At 41.3% G+C, this 13,184-nt stretch overlaps 1 protein-coding gene across 1 annotated transcript in view; it reads left to right on the forward strand.

The window, feature by feature from the left end:
- LOC112253123 (inactive phospholipase D5) overlaps positions 1-8,793 on the forward strand; it is a 56,754-nt gene extending 47,961 nt beyond the window's left edge. Inside the window, exons 4-10 of the mRNA XM_024425062.2 lie at positions 603-711; positions 1,516-1,640; positions 3,036-3,233; positions 4,349-4,485; positions 4,847-5,012; positions 8,040-8,130; positions 8,328-8,793. Of these exons, the coding sequence (XP_024280830.1) occupies positions 603-711; positions 1,516-1,640; positions 3,036-3,233; positions 4,349-4,485; positions 4,847-5,012; positions 8,040-8,130; positions 8,328-8,602 (1,101 nt within the window). The 3' untranslated portion in view covers positions 8,603-8,793. The remainder of the gene's footprint in view (positions 1-602; positions 712-1,515; positions 1,641-3,035; positions 3,234-4,348; positions 4,486-4,846; positions 5,013-8,039; positions 8,131-8,327) is intronic.
- Positions 8,794-13,184: the final 4,391 nt, after the last annotated feature.

Below are 13,184 nucleotides of genomic sequence, written 5' to 3' on the forward strand. Positions count from 1 at the left end.
ACAGTTTTGGGAAGGCCCTACTGTTTCAGCATGATAATGCCCCCGTGCACAAAGCGAGGTCCATACAGAAATGTTTTGTCGAGATCGGTGTGGAAGAACTTGACTGGCCTGCACAAAGCCCTGACCCCATCGAACACCTTTGGGATGAATTGGAACGCCAACTGCGAGCCAGGCCTAATCACCCAACATCAGTGCCCGACCTCACTAATGCTCGTGCCTAAATGGAAGCATGTCCCTGAGGCAATGTTCCAACATCTAGTGGAAAGCCGTCCCAGAAGAATGGAAGCTGTTATAGCAGTAAAGGGGAGACCAACTCCATATTAATGCCCATGATTTTGGAATGAGATATTTGACGAGCAGGTGTCCACATACTTTTGGTCAGGTAGTGTATGATTGTGTCTCAATGTAATCTAGGTATGAAATTATTGTTAGTTTCAAATGCAATATATTTTTGAGCTTACTTGTGGTCATTTTGCAGTGTACAAATTATTATAATTACGTTTCGGCCCCCGACCACCCGCTTTGACAAATCAGCCCGCGGCTGAATTTAGTTGCCTACCCCTGACCTATGGTGATCCAATTGATTGTGTTCTTGGTTACAGGGTCAGGCTTTGCTGCAAAGACTGCAGGGGCTGAAGAAGAAGGGAATCAATTTGAAGATAGCCAGTGGAATGATCAACTCTTCAGAGCTGAAGAGCCTGTCTCGACACAGTGAGTCATGTTGTCAACCACAAGACCAGTGACATTTACATTCCGTATACAGTATATTGCCATTTTATAGAAAATACTGGGTAGTGAACGGTGTGCCAGGGAAGCGACTTAAAGGGCACACACCCTTACGCAATGCACCAATAGGGTTAACCCCATTGCTGTGAAAAATTATTTGCCACCATTCTAATTTTCTCTACTTTTGGATATTTTGATACTAAATATTATCAGTTCCTGGAATGGTCTGATCAAAGTCGAGACCTAATCCCAATTGAGATGTTGTGGCAGGACTTGAAATGAGCAGCCCACAAATGTCACTGAGTTAAAGCAGTTCTGCATGCAAGAGTGGTCCAGAATTCCTCCACAGCGATGTTAGAGACTGATCAACAACTACAGGAAGCATTTGGTTGCAGTCATTGCAGTTAAAGTTGGCACGGCCAGTTATTGAGTGTAAGGGAGCAATTACTTTTTAACATAGTGGAATTGGGTGTTGCATAACATTGCTAATTAAATAAATAAAATAAGTATACATTTTTGGGGTTATTTGTGAACTCAGGTTCCCTTTATCTAATATTAGGTTGAAGATCTGATTATTTACGTCATTTAGCAGACGCTCTTATCCAGAGCGACTGCATTTTCATACTTTTTTCATACTGGTCCCCCATGGGAATCGAACCCACAACCCTGGTGTTGCAATAACATTCTGTATCAAAAATATGCAAAAATGGAGAATCAGAAAGGGTGCAAATACTTTTTCACAGCACTGATTTCTATCTCTGTCGATTCTGTCTTTTCCTAACTGTGTAGGTGATGTACACTACATTAACATGACAGCCCTGACCAAAGGCTTTCTGCACTCTTCTTTCTGGGTGGTGGACAGGAAGCACATCTACATCGGCAGCGCCTCCATGGACTGGCGATCACTGTCCACGGTATCTTAGTATATTCACTCCATTATATTACCTACCTGTGTATATTTCTTTCTTTTTTTTTACCCCTTTTTCTCCCCAATTGTGTGGTATCCAATTGGTAGTTACAGTCTTGTCTCATCGCTGCAACTCCCGGACGGACTCGGGTGAGGCAACAGTCGAGAGCCGTGCGTCCTCTGAAACCCAACCAAGCCACACTGCTTCTTGACACAAGGCCTACTTAACCAGGAAGCTAGCCGCACCAATGTGTTGGAGGAAACACCATACACCCGGCGACCGTGTCAGCGTGCACTGTGTCCGGTCCGCCACAGGAGTCGATGGTGTGCGATGGGACAAGGACATCCCTGCTGGCCAAACCCTCCCCTAACCCGGATGATGCTGGGCCAATTGTGCACCACCCCTTGGGTGTGCGACAGCGCCTGGACTCGAACCCAGAATCTCTAGTGGCACAGCTAGCACTGCGATGCAGTGCCTCAGACCACTGCACCACTCGGGAGGCCACCTGTGTATATTTCTGTAACATTTATTCTCCATTCAATGAGACCAGTCCACCTATGAGTGCTCCTCATACTGACTAATATGTTACATACCTTGATTACGTAAACACTTTAACCAATCTACTGTGTACACAAAACCTGATTTCATTTTGAGGTCTGATATTGCAGGCACTTTGAGGGTACTGTGTACAACCATCAGCTCTGGGGATTTTTGTCCAATGACTCTGCAATCAATATTTATTCAAACACTGCTAGTTACACTAGGAGAACAGCATCCATTAATTGGCTTAGGTTGCACAAACATCCTGAATATAAAAGAGATGCAACTTTTTATAGTTGGCAGAAAACGTCACCGTTTTCACGTGCGTACGAGAAAGGACAAGGCTGAATTAATTGAGTGAGGACAAAAAGGGAACGTGGTGCTGCTCAAAGCTGAAAAAGTACAAAAGGTTGATTTAAAGTGTGACCCCATTCGCTGTACCTAGCCCGTCTATCTTTATCACTTCACTGAAATAAACATTTGCTTGAGAAGTGCATCACTTGAAACCCTGCTGTGAGAAGGGATTGGAGAGGCTTAGTGATTGGAAGGGCATGGAGGACTACCTGCGTCGTCCAGGGCCAGAGGAGGGCAGAAGACGATGGGGAGGATTCAGGGCTGGAAGGGAGAGGAGCACTGGGCTGTGGAGAGGAAACAAAAAAGAGGACAGGAGGGAGAAGGGGAAATTGAAGTGTGGGGAGTAGGAGATGGGAGGAGAGGGAATGGAAAAGGGGGAATGGAAGGAGAGGAGGGGGAGGCAGGATGAGAAGAGATGTGTGAAGTAAGGATTTGGTATGGGTGGAGTCCCTGGGGGCACATGCTAACACCGTACAACATCTGTGCTGTTGCTTTGTTGTCTCTCAGATGAAAGAACTGGGCATCATCGTCTACAACTGTAGTTGCCTGGCACTGGACCTGCACAGGGTATTCAACCTCTACTGGCAGCTGCAGTATAAGGACTTTATACCGTCCATGTGGTCCAAAAGGCTGAGCGCCCTGTGGAACAAAGATGAGAACCTTCCACTTCTCTTCAACAACACCAAGGCTGAAGTCTTTGTCTCTGTGAGTGACAACTAATCGTTCTCTCACATGGCTTCATGCATAAAGACAGGTGTTTGTCTGGACGATGTGACCTTTTAACAAGGGCCTTGAAATTATTTTTTAGCATTCTGTATCAGTAGTAATTTGTATCATTCTGAAACAAGCTCATTTTATACTAAATTAATGAATACTTTACAGAGATTATGAATTCTTTGGGGTTTTTCTTGCTAGCAATAATAAATTGCCAATATTTATGCATACTATTTGAAGACTTTTCTTGGTTAAAGCCTTTACATTAGTCCTGATATATAAATGATGTAAACATTTGCAATGTCCTCCCACAGTAAGAACTTTGACGAGAGGTGACAGTTGGGTGAAAAAAGCTGTGTCTTGTACAGCTCGATATGACTAATCAGCTGCTGTTTTAAGTACGCTAACGGGATGAAAAATTGCATTGCTTCCAACAGAAAACATACGTTTGGCTGGTTGTAAATTAGGCCAGTCGATGAACATTTCTGAAAAACAGAGGGAACGTTAATCATCAGAAGTATTGATAGCATGGAACTGTGATCTGTCATTTTTCTCATCACACACATCCTATGGGTGACAGGGCTTTAGGCTGCACGGCTCCGTGGCTGGGGAACACACTTCCAGACACTATTAGGGCTGCAGAGTCTCTGGCCTCCTTTAAGGCACAGCTCAAGACCGTGCTGTTCAGAAAAGCTTTCAAGGACCTCTGTTAATTCTGTTCTCATGTCCTCCAGACCTGTATACAGCTTAGATTGTTGTCTGTGTTCTATGGTCTGTGTTTTTTTTGTTTTGTTTTTATTTTATTGCACCTTGGGTATGAGAAAAGAGCTTTACCAAATAAATGAACATTATTATTATATATAAAGAACAGAGACAGGATCAGTTACAGACAAGTAGAGAGAAGGTAACGATGCTGTTGGAAAACTAATGGACAAAGATATGTTCCAAGAGGTAGTGGTGGTGGTGGTGATGATGACGACGATTTGATAACAATAATGAGGACGACAACAATGACACTGATTCATTGCATCTGTAAAGCCTTGGCATTGACATGAGGGCCTCCGTTCTCTACTCTCCAATGATTTAACAGTCTTATCTTGTGGCAGAGCTCTCCAGATGTCTTCTGCCCTAAAGACAGGACCAGAGACCTTGATGCCATATCCTACGTGATCCAAAAGGCCAAGAGGTTCATCTACATATCCATTACAGACTATCTGCCTCTCACTAACAGGAATGCTCACAGGTGAGCAATTTGTTGATACTGACAGCACCTGATCACCTTATTGTTGACACTGACAGCACCTGATCACCTTATTGTTGACACTGACAACACCTGATCACCTTATTGTTCATACTGACTGCACCTGATCACCTTATTGTTGATACTGACAGCACCTGATCACCTTATTGTTGACACTGACAGCACCTGATCACCTTATTGTTGATACTGACAGCACCTGATCACCTTATTGTTAGTGTTGTATTGTTCGCCCATTTATACAATACAATGACAACTGATAGAATGAAACCGATAGGATGTAACTGTGTATAATGACCTGTAATTACCAAACAGATTAGTGTGTAACTCTTTGCTACCTTGGCAGATACTGGTCACGTATAGACGGGATGCTTCGGGAGGCCTTGATCCTGAGGAACATCGAAGTGCGTCTGCTAGTAAGCTGCTGGGAGCAGACGCATCCCCTGACCTTTAACTTTGTGTGGTCCCTGAAGACCCTGTGCATGGAGCTGGCCAACTGTTCAATGGAGGCTGTGAGTGTGGACACCACATGCCTACATCCTCATTACCTGGATACAAACTGATATTATACAGAATCATCATAGCTACTTTACCAGGCTCATTATACCTACAGTGAGCTACAAAAGTATTGGGACAATTATACATTTTTATTTTATTTGTTTAATCGATACTCCACCACTTTGGATTTGAATGATACAATGACTGAGGTTAAAGTGCAGACTGTCAGCTTTAATTGGAAGGCATTTTCATCCATATCAGGTGAACCGTTTAGAAATTACAGGACTTTTTGTATTTAGTCCCCCCAAATTCACTTATGTGTATTAAAGTAGTCAAAAGTTTAGTATTTGGTACCATATTCCTAACTTGCAATGATTACATAAAGCTTGTGACTCTACAAAACTTGTTGGAGGCATTTGCTGTTTGTTTTGGTTGTGTTAAAGATTATTTTGTGCCCAATAGAAATGAATGGTAAGTAATGTATTGTATCATTTTGGAGTCACTTTAATTGTAAATAAGAATATAATATGTTTCTAAACCAGGGGAGCATCTTTGGTTTTAGAAGTGGGAGGGACAAAAAAAAGTTGAATCAAAATATATTTTATATTTGAGATTCTTTAAAGTGGCTACCCTTTGCCTTGATGACAGATTTGCACACTCTTGGCATTCTCTCAACCAGCTTCATGAGGTAGTACCCTGGAGGGCATTTCAATTAACATCATCATTGCTTTAAGACGTGAATGTCAGTCAGGGTGGAAAATGTCAAGAACTTTGAAAGTTTCTTCAAGTGCAGTCGCAAAAACCATCAAGCACTCATGAGAACCGCCCCAGGAAAGGAAGACCCAGATTTACCTCTGCTGCAGAGGATAAATGGACATTAGACCGGTGGGAATCTGTCCTTCGGTCTGATGAGTCCAACCGCCGTGTCTTTGTAAGACGCCGAGTAGGTGAACGGATGATCTCTGCATGTGTGGTTCCCACCATGAAGCAGAGGTGTGATGGTGTGGGGGTGCTTTGCTGGTGACACTGATTTATTTCGAATTCAAGGCACACTAAACCAGCATTGCAAACAGCCAGCATTCTACACCGATATGCCATGCCATCATGATTCCACTTATTGGGACTATCATTTGGCTTTAAAAAAGGACAATGACCCAACACACCTCCAGGCTGTGTAAGGGCTATTTGACCAAGAAGGAGAGTGATGTAGTGCTGCATCAGATGACCTGGCCTCCACAATCACCTGACCTCAAACCCAATTGAGATGGTTTGGGATGAGTTGGACTGCAGAGGGAAGGAAAAGCAGCCAACAAGTGCTCAGCATATGTGGGAAGTCCTTCAAGACTGTTGGAAAAGCATTCCAGGTGAAGCTGGTTGAGAGAATGCCAAGAGTGTTTAAAGCTGTCATCAAGGTCAAAGGGTGGCTACTTTGAAGAATCTAAGATATATTTTGATTTGTTTAACACTTCTTTGGTTACTACATGATTCCATATGTGTTATTTCATAGTGTTGATGTCTTCACTATTATTCTACAATGTAGAAAATAGTCAAAATAAAATAAAAACCCTTGAATGAGTAGGTGTGTCCAAACTTTTGACTGGTACTGTATATTTTTTTTATCCTGTCGGATTAACACTCCAAACAGCCTACCCGACTGCTCAGAGGCGTCCGCATGGTCCTAAAGCACACCGTTGCCTGATTTGATACAGAGGGGTTGGGTTAAATGCGGAAGACACATTACAGTTGAAGGCATTCAGTTGTACAACTGACTAGGTATCCCCCCTTTCCTTTGTATTACATTTCAATGATAAAACTAGGTGGCACAAAAATGCAATTTCAGAATGTGGGGGGGACATGTTCCCCCCCTGTCCCCAGTGAAAGTTGAGCCCCTGTTCTAAAAATCTCTACATTAATATGGATGCTACCATGAATACCGATAGTCCTGAATTAATCATGAATAATTATAAGTGAGAAAGTTAGTCACACAAATATCATACCACCATGACATGCTAACCTCTCACCATTACGATAAAAATGTTTGGGGGGTATGATATTTGTGCGTCTAACTTTCTCACTCATTATTCAGGACTATCCGTAATCATGGTAGCATCCACATTAATGTAGAAGTGATCAAAAACATGTTCTATTCTTATTTACAATAAGTGACTCCAAAAAAGCACTACATTATTTGACATTCCTTTCTACCGGCCACAAAATAATCAAAACGTGCTGTAGTACAGAGCCAAAACAAAAAATGTGTCACTATCCCAATACTTTTGCAGTGCACTGTATTTAATCACATCTACAGTGGGTCATGTAAAATGTATTCATCTCTACTGTACCTGCAAACCTACTGTAGGCCATGTAAAATGTATTCATCTCTACTGTACCTGCAAACCTACTGTACATGTAAAATGTATTCATCTTTACTGTACCTGCAAACCTACTGTAAGTCATGTAAAATGTATTCATCTCTACTGTACCTGCAAACCTACTGTAAGTCATGTAAAATGTATTCATCTCTACTGTACCTGCAAACCTACTGTAGGTCATGTAAAATGTATTCATCTTTACTGTACCTGCAAACCTACTGTAAGTCATGTAAAATGTATTCATCTCTACTGTACCTGCAAACCTACTGTAGGTCATGTAAAATGTATTCATCTCTACTGTACCTGCAAACCTACTGTAGGTCATGTAAAATGTATTCATCTCTACTGTACCTGCAAACCTACTGTAGGTCATGTAAAATGTATTCATCTTTACTGTACCTGCAAACCTACTGTAAGTCATGTAAAATGTATTCATCTCTACTGTACCTGCAAACCTACTGTAGGTCATGTAAAATGTATTCATCTCTACTGTACCTGCAAACCTACTGTAGGCCATGTAAAATGTATTCATCTTTACTGTACCTGCAAACCTACTGTAAGTCATGTAAAATGTATTCATCTCTACTATACCTGCAAACCTACTGTAGGTCATGTAAAATGTATTCATTAATCACTACTGCTAAGCCAGTCCTTGTGTGTTTTGTGCAGAAGTTCTTCAGCCCCAGGGAGCAGAGAGATGGCACGCTACAGGGAATCAACCATAACAGATTAATGGTGACAGACAGTGCTGTGTACATAGGTGAGTTCACTTGCATTCATTTCAGATGAGTAATAACTATTTTGCAAATGTTTTTTCATTTTTAAAATTCAATTATTGGTCTAGCTACTGGTTGGTGGATTGATTAGTTTGCTTGTGAGGTGGGTTGACTATTTGGCTAGTACCTTTTGAATCTATATTTCTGATTAACAATATTGACGGTGTCTGTTGTCCCACAGGCAACTTTGACTGGGTGGGGAATGAGTTTACGTTCAACGCTGGAGCAGGCTTGGTGATCAATCAGGCGGAGGGGGTGAAAGAGAAGAACTCAACGTTGGTGGAACAGGTGAGGGCTACGTTCGAGCGGGACTGGTATTCACGCCACACCAAGAGCCTGCAGGCTAACAAGATCCCAGTCTGCAACAAGCACCAGCTCAACCAACTGGCACATCTCAAAATCGCTCAACCAACAGAGCGCAATGGGAGTAAGGAGAGTCCCAATGGCTCCCTGTGAATCCGAAGACGTGGTGTGTTACAAGACTGATACTGAAATCGGACACTGTAGACGTAATATTTGGGACTTGGAGGGCATTTGTTCATCTATTGAACCTTCTGCTTATTTCATCCTGACTGTTTCTTACAGAAGACATTCATGGAAAGGGAACTGATCAAATAAATGGATTGTCTATTGAATGCTGAACCTCAGTAAATATAGTTCATCGTTAAATCCATTTTGCCAATAATGACATCATTCATCACAACCCTTTAAAACCCTCTCTGGCCCAAGCAGGTTGGAGCTGCATGGACAGTAGTGTGGAGATATCCTCTACAAATCTATACTCCAAAAGGTGTTTACCCGGTGTGTCTTCAATTTTCATTTACAAAGTGCAGCATACCTCCAACCTCGACCAAATGAACTGGGGCCATCTGTCTGTTAGACCACAGCTGATCAAATGAAACTAATGGGGAAAATAGGAATGCCAGAAACCTCACCTGACTCCTAAGATAAAGACATCTATTTGATGTTTATTGTTGCAGAGTAAAGACAATTATGCCCCATTGGCATTCATCTATTTTGGTATCATGTCTAAAATTCTGTTTTGGTCGAAACCAGAATGTAAACTGACTGGGGTTGATCTCAGAATCTTGACTCAATTTCCAGCAAAAGTTGCAGTCTTCTATTCTGTATATTTTCTTTGTTGGAAACACTCAATAGGGTAGAACTAGATATTTAACTTGTGATAGAGCTTTAGGGCTGTTATGTTTTTAACATGATCAAATCATTTATATATTATAATTTTTTGAGTGTCTTGCTTCCTGAAAAGTGTTGAAACCACCATGTCCCTGGACAGTACATAGTTTGTAATGGATATGCTATCATACCCTGGTCTTATGCATAGGTTAAAACGAAAACCAACTCCAGCGGTCAATAGCATACTAACATTGGAAGGAGCTGAGCTGCCCTTTTAAGGTCTAAGACAAGGATGGGCAACTGGCGGCCCCCCTTTTGTAGGCCCACGGATCAATTTTCAAAGCCTTAAAACAAAAGATCTGTCAGGGTCTCAACTTACTGTTGAGTTAGAATAGTAGAATACACAAGGTGACATTTTGAAATTTGGTTGTGCATCAGCAGTTTCTCTCGTTATGTCAGTCACTCAATTAGCCCATGTCAGCAAAAACAACTGTGATTGTAAGTTAGTCCTGCGGGCAGTTATCTAAACTTTTAGTAATCATGGTTGAATTACCGATTTGGGGGGCCTCCATTGATGTTGTTAGTCACATCATATTAAAAACTGCTAACCTTTCTCTCCACCCCATGACAAAATTAGTAGAATTGCATGAAATTAGTTATAAAATTGAGAAATCTTCTCCGCCTCATGGCAAATATGTATAGAATTGCAGGAAATTAACTCTGAAACGTATAACTTCCACTTAATGGCCCCCAAAAGGCTCTGATTGCATGTGTGAGTATGGATGTGGGTACACAGACCCGTGAGCCACTGCTGCCCCCTATGATGAGTTTGGCTTTGTTGTGGCCCCCACCCCCATCAAAGTTGTCCATCCCTGGCCTAAAGTATTTGTTTGGTAAGATTACAAGACAATGATTTTACCTAATGGAATATTGGTCCTAGATTCCCAAGGTATTTGTGAATAATTAGGTTTATTAGGTATAACTGGAAAAGGGTGTTGAACCAGTGGGACAACTGTAGCTCTCTTTAAAAACAGATTGTGACTTATTGAACAGATATTGTTAACAATTGGAGGCTATTTCAGTCAGTAAGATCAATAGCATGACTTTTTAAAGACTGCTAAACACCATTTCCAGTTCCCCCAAGGACATGTTTTGAAATAAGACCTTATGCATTGGACTTAACACCGGCAGAGAAAGTAACCACAGCAACTCTTTACACCACACGCATGATACACTTTGCGCCTGAATATCAAAGATGATCAACTACAGGAGTTGTCAACACCTTTTTATGAACATGTCACTCCAATGACTAAATACTGTATGTAATAGGCCTATCTGTGGTGTTTGATTGGCATTACACTATTAATTCTGTTTCATCTGTCTTTTCATAGTAATATAATGGCAGAATACTTTCTCCATGTTTACAGGTGGTTCCCTTCACACATTATTTTATAACTGGGGTTCTGTTATATCATATTCTGATACAAGAAAAATATTAATAGTAAATTGAAAAAATAACAATGCACGTACTTCCTGAAAATATTAATACGTTTGTCAGCGTTAACCAGTACATAAATGTAGCATTAACACATCTATGATGTACACTGCTCTTATGGCAGACAATGTTCTTAATCTGACAGTAAATATCTGTACAACAATTTACCCTTTAACTACAGGTAACTGCCAAAATATAGGAAACACCATCAGTGTCTTAATAGGGCTTTGGGCCACCACAGGCCGCCAGAACAGCGTCAATGAGCCTTGGCATCGATTCGACATGTGTCTGCAACTATTGGAGGGATGCAACACCTTTCTTCCACAAGAAATTCAATCATTTGTTTTTTTGTTGATGGTGGTGGAAAACGCTGTCTCAGGCGCCGCTCCAGAATCTCCCATAAGTGTTCAATTGGGTTGAGATCTGATGACTGAGACACACACACACACACACACACCCTTTAAACCCCCTATGCTCCTTTGAGACCCCTCTTTCAAAGGCACAGATATCTCTTCTAGCCATGGTAGTCAAAGTAATGGGCAACTGGGCATTTGTATACATGACCTTAAGCATGATGGGATGTTTTAATTGCTTAATTAACCCATGAACCACACCTGTGTGGAATGAACCTGCTTTCAATATATATACTTTGCATCCCTCATTTACTCAAGTGTTTCCTTTATTTTGGCAGTTACTTTTATGTCCTCATGTCATAAAGAGGTAGTCAAAGGCATAGGACTGCTGTTGGTGCAACAGTCCAGAGTAGGCTACTTTATATATTGTTTTACGAGTGCATCAATAGTGACTGTCAATGATCTGTTTAGGAATGCACTTTGTCACTGCACAAGAAACATATTTTCTTATTCAATTGCTGGCAAACCTTCAGTCACTGTATTGCTCTTGATGTAGCAATTCTGGGATGAACATTTCCTAACCTATACATCGAACCCATTCATAACAGATCAGAGCAAACCAAATGTGGGTGTGTCCCAGATACAACCTACAGTATAAACTGTCCCTGATTCACTGTTGCCACCTAGAATTTGTTTAAGGAAAGATTATTTCTCTCACCTGCAAACAAGCACAAAAGATGTCTGAATACAAAAAGATTAATGAATAGTCTTAGTCCTCATCATCACTTGCGCATTAGACAGACAGCCTACATTTTATTAGAATAGTCTCCTGTGTAGTTTTTCAAAATGTTAGATTAGATTTGTACATCCACAGTAGGCAAACATGTCATACGCTACTACTGAATGGTAAATTAATTCATTTAAAAGGTATGATTGTAATAATAGCTTGAAGGATACCACTGTGGTCAAGGTGATTTACAGTTAATTTAAAAGCACATTGCATCACAACACATGGAAGACCAGTGGAGGCTGCTGAGGGAAAGATGGCTCATAATAATGTCTGGAATAGAGCAAATGGAATGGCATCAAACCATGTGTTTGATGTATTTGATACCATTCCACTCATTCTGCTCCAGCCATTGCCACGAGCCCTTCCTCCCCAATTAAGGTGCCACCAACCTCCTGTGTTGAAGACATTGATTGGGCTGGTTCGACATTGCAGCCGACAGTGCAGGCGACTGCCTGTTCTACAAATCACCTTGCATTGTAAATAGCGGCTCATTATTTTGTTTATCAGTCAGTCACATTTGACCCATAATACATTGCGGTTTTGATGCTCTCAAACATGACCATTCATTTCGATACTTTTACAGTACAATGACTGCCCTCTGGAGGACAATATGTCCCACCAGTTAATTATATACTTAACAAAAATATAAAATGCAACATGTAATTTTACTGAGTTTACAGTTCATATACAGAAATCAGTCAATTTAAATAAATTCATTAGGCCCTAATCTATGGATTTCATGTGACTGGGAATACAGATATGCATCTGTTGGTCACAGATACCTTAAAAAAGATGATAGGATCAGAAAGCCAGTCAGTATCTGGTGTGACCACCATTTGATTGTGGCATGTGGAAAGTTGTCCCACCCCTCTAATGGCTGTGCGAAGTTCTTGGATATTGTCGGGAGCTGGAACATGCTGTCGTACATGTCAAACCAGAGCATCCCAAACATGCTCAATGGGTGACATGTCTGGCGAGTATTCAGTCCATGGAAGAACTGAGACATTTTCAGCTTCCAGGAATTGTGTACAGATTCTTGTGACATGGGGCAGTGCATTATCATGCTGAAATACGAGGTAATGGCGGCAGATAAATAGCCTCAGGATCTCGTCACGGTATCTCTGTGCATTCAAATTGCCATCGATAAATGCAATTGTGTTCGTTGTCCATAGCTTATGCCTGCTCATACCATAACCCCACCGCCACCATGGGGCACTCTGTTCACAACGTTGACATCAGAAAACCGCTCACCAACATGATGCCATA

Source organism: Oncorhynchus tshawytscha, linkage group LG06 (assembly GCF_018296145.1).
Source record: "Oncorhynchus tshawytscha isolate Ot180627B linkage group LG06, Otsh_v2.0, whole genome shotgun sequence".
In the NCBI taxonomy this organism is placed as follows: domain Eukaryota; kingdom Metazoa; phylum Chordata; class Actinopteri; order Salmoniformes; family Salmonidae; genus Oncorhynchus; species Oncorhynchus tshawytscha.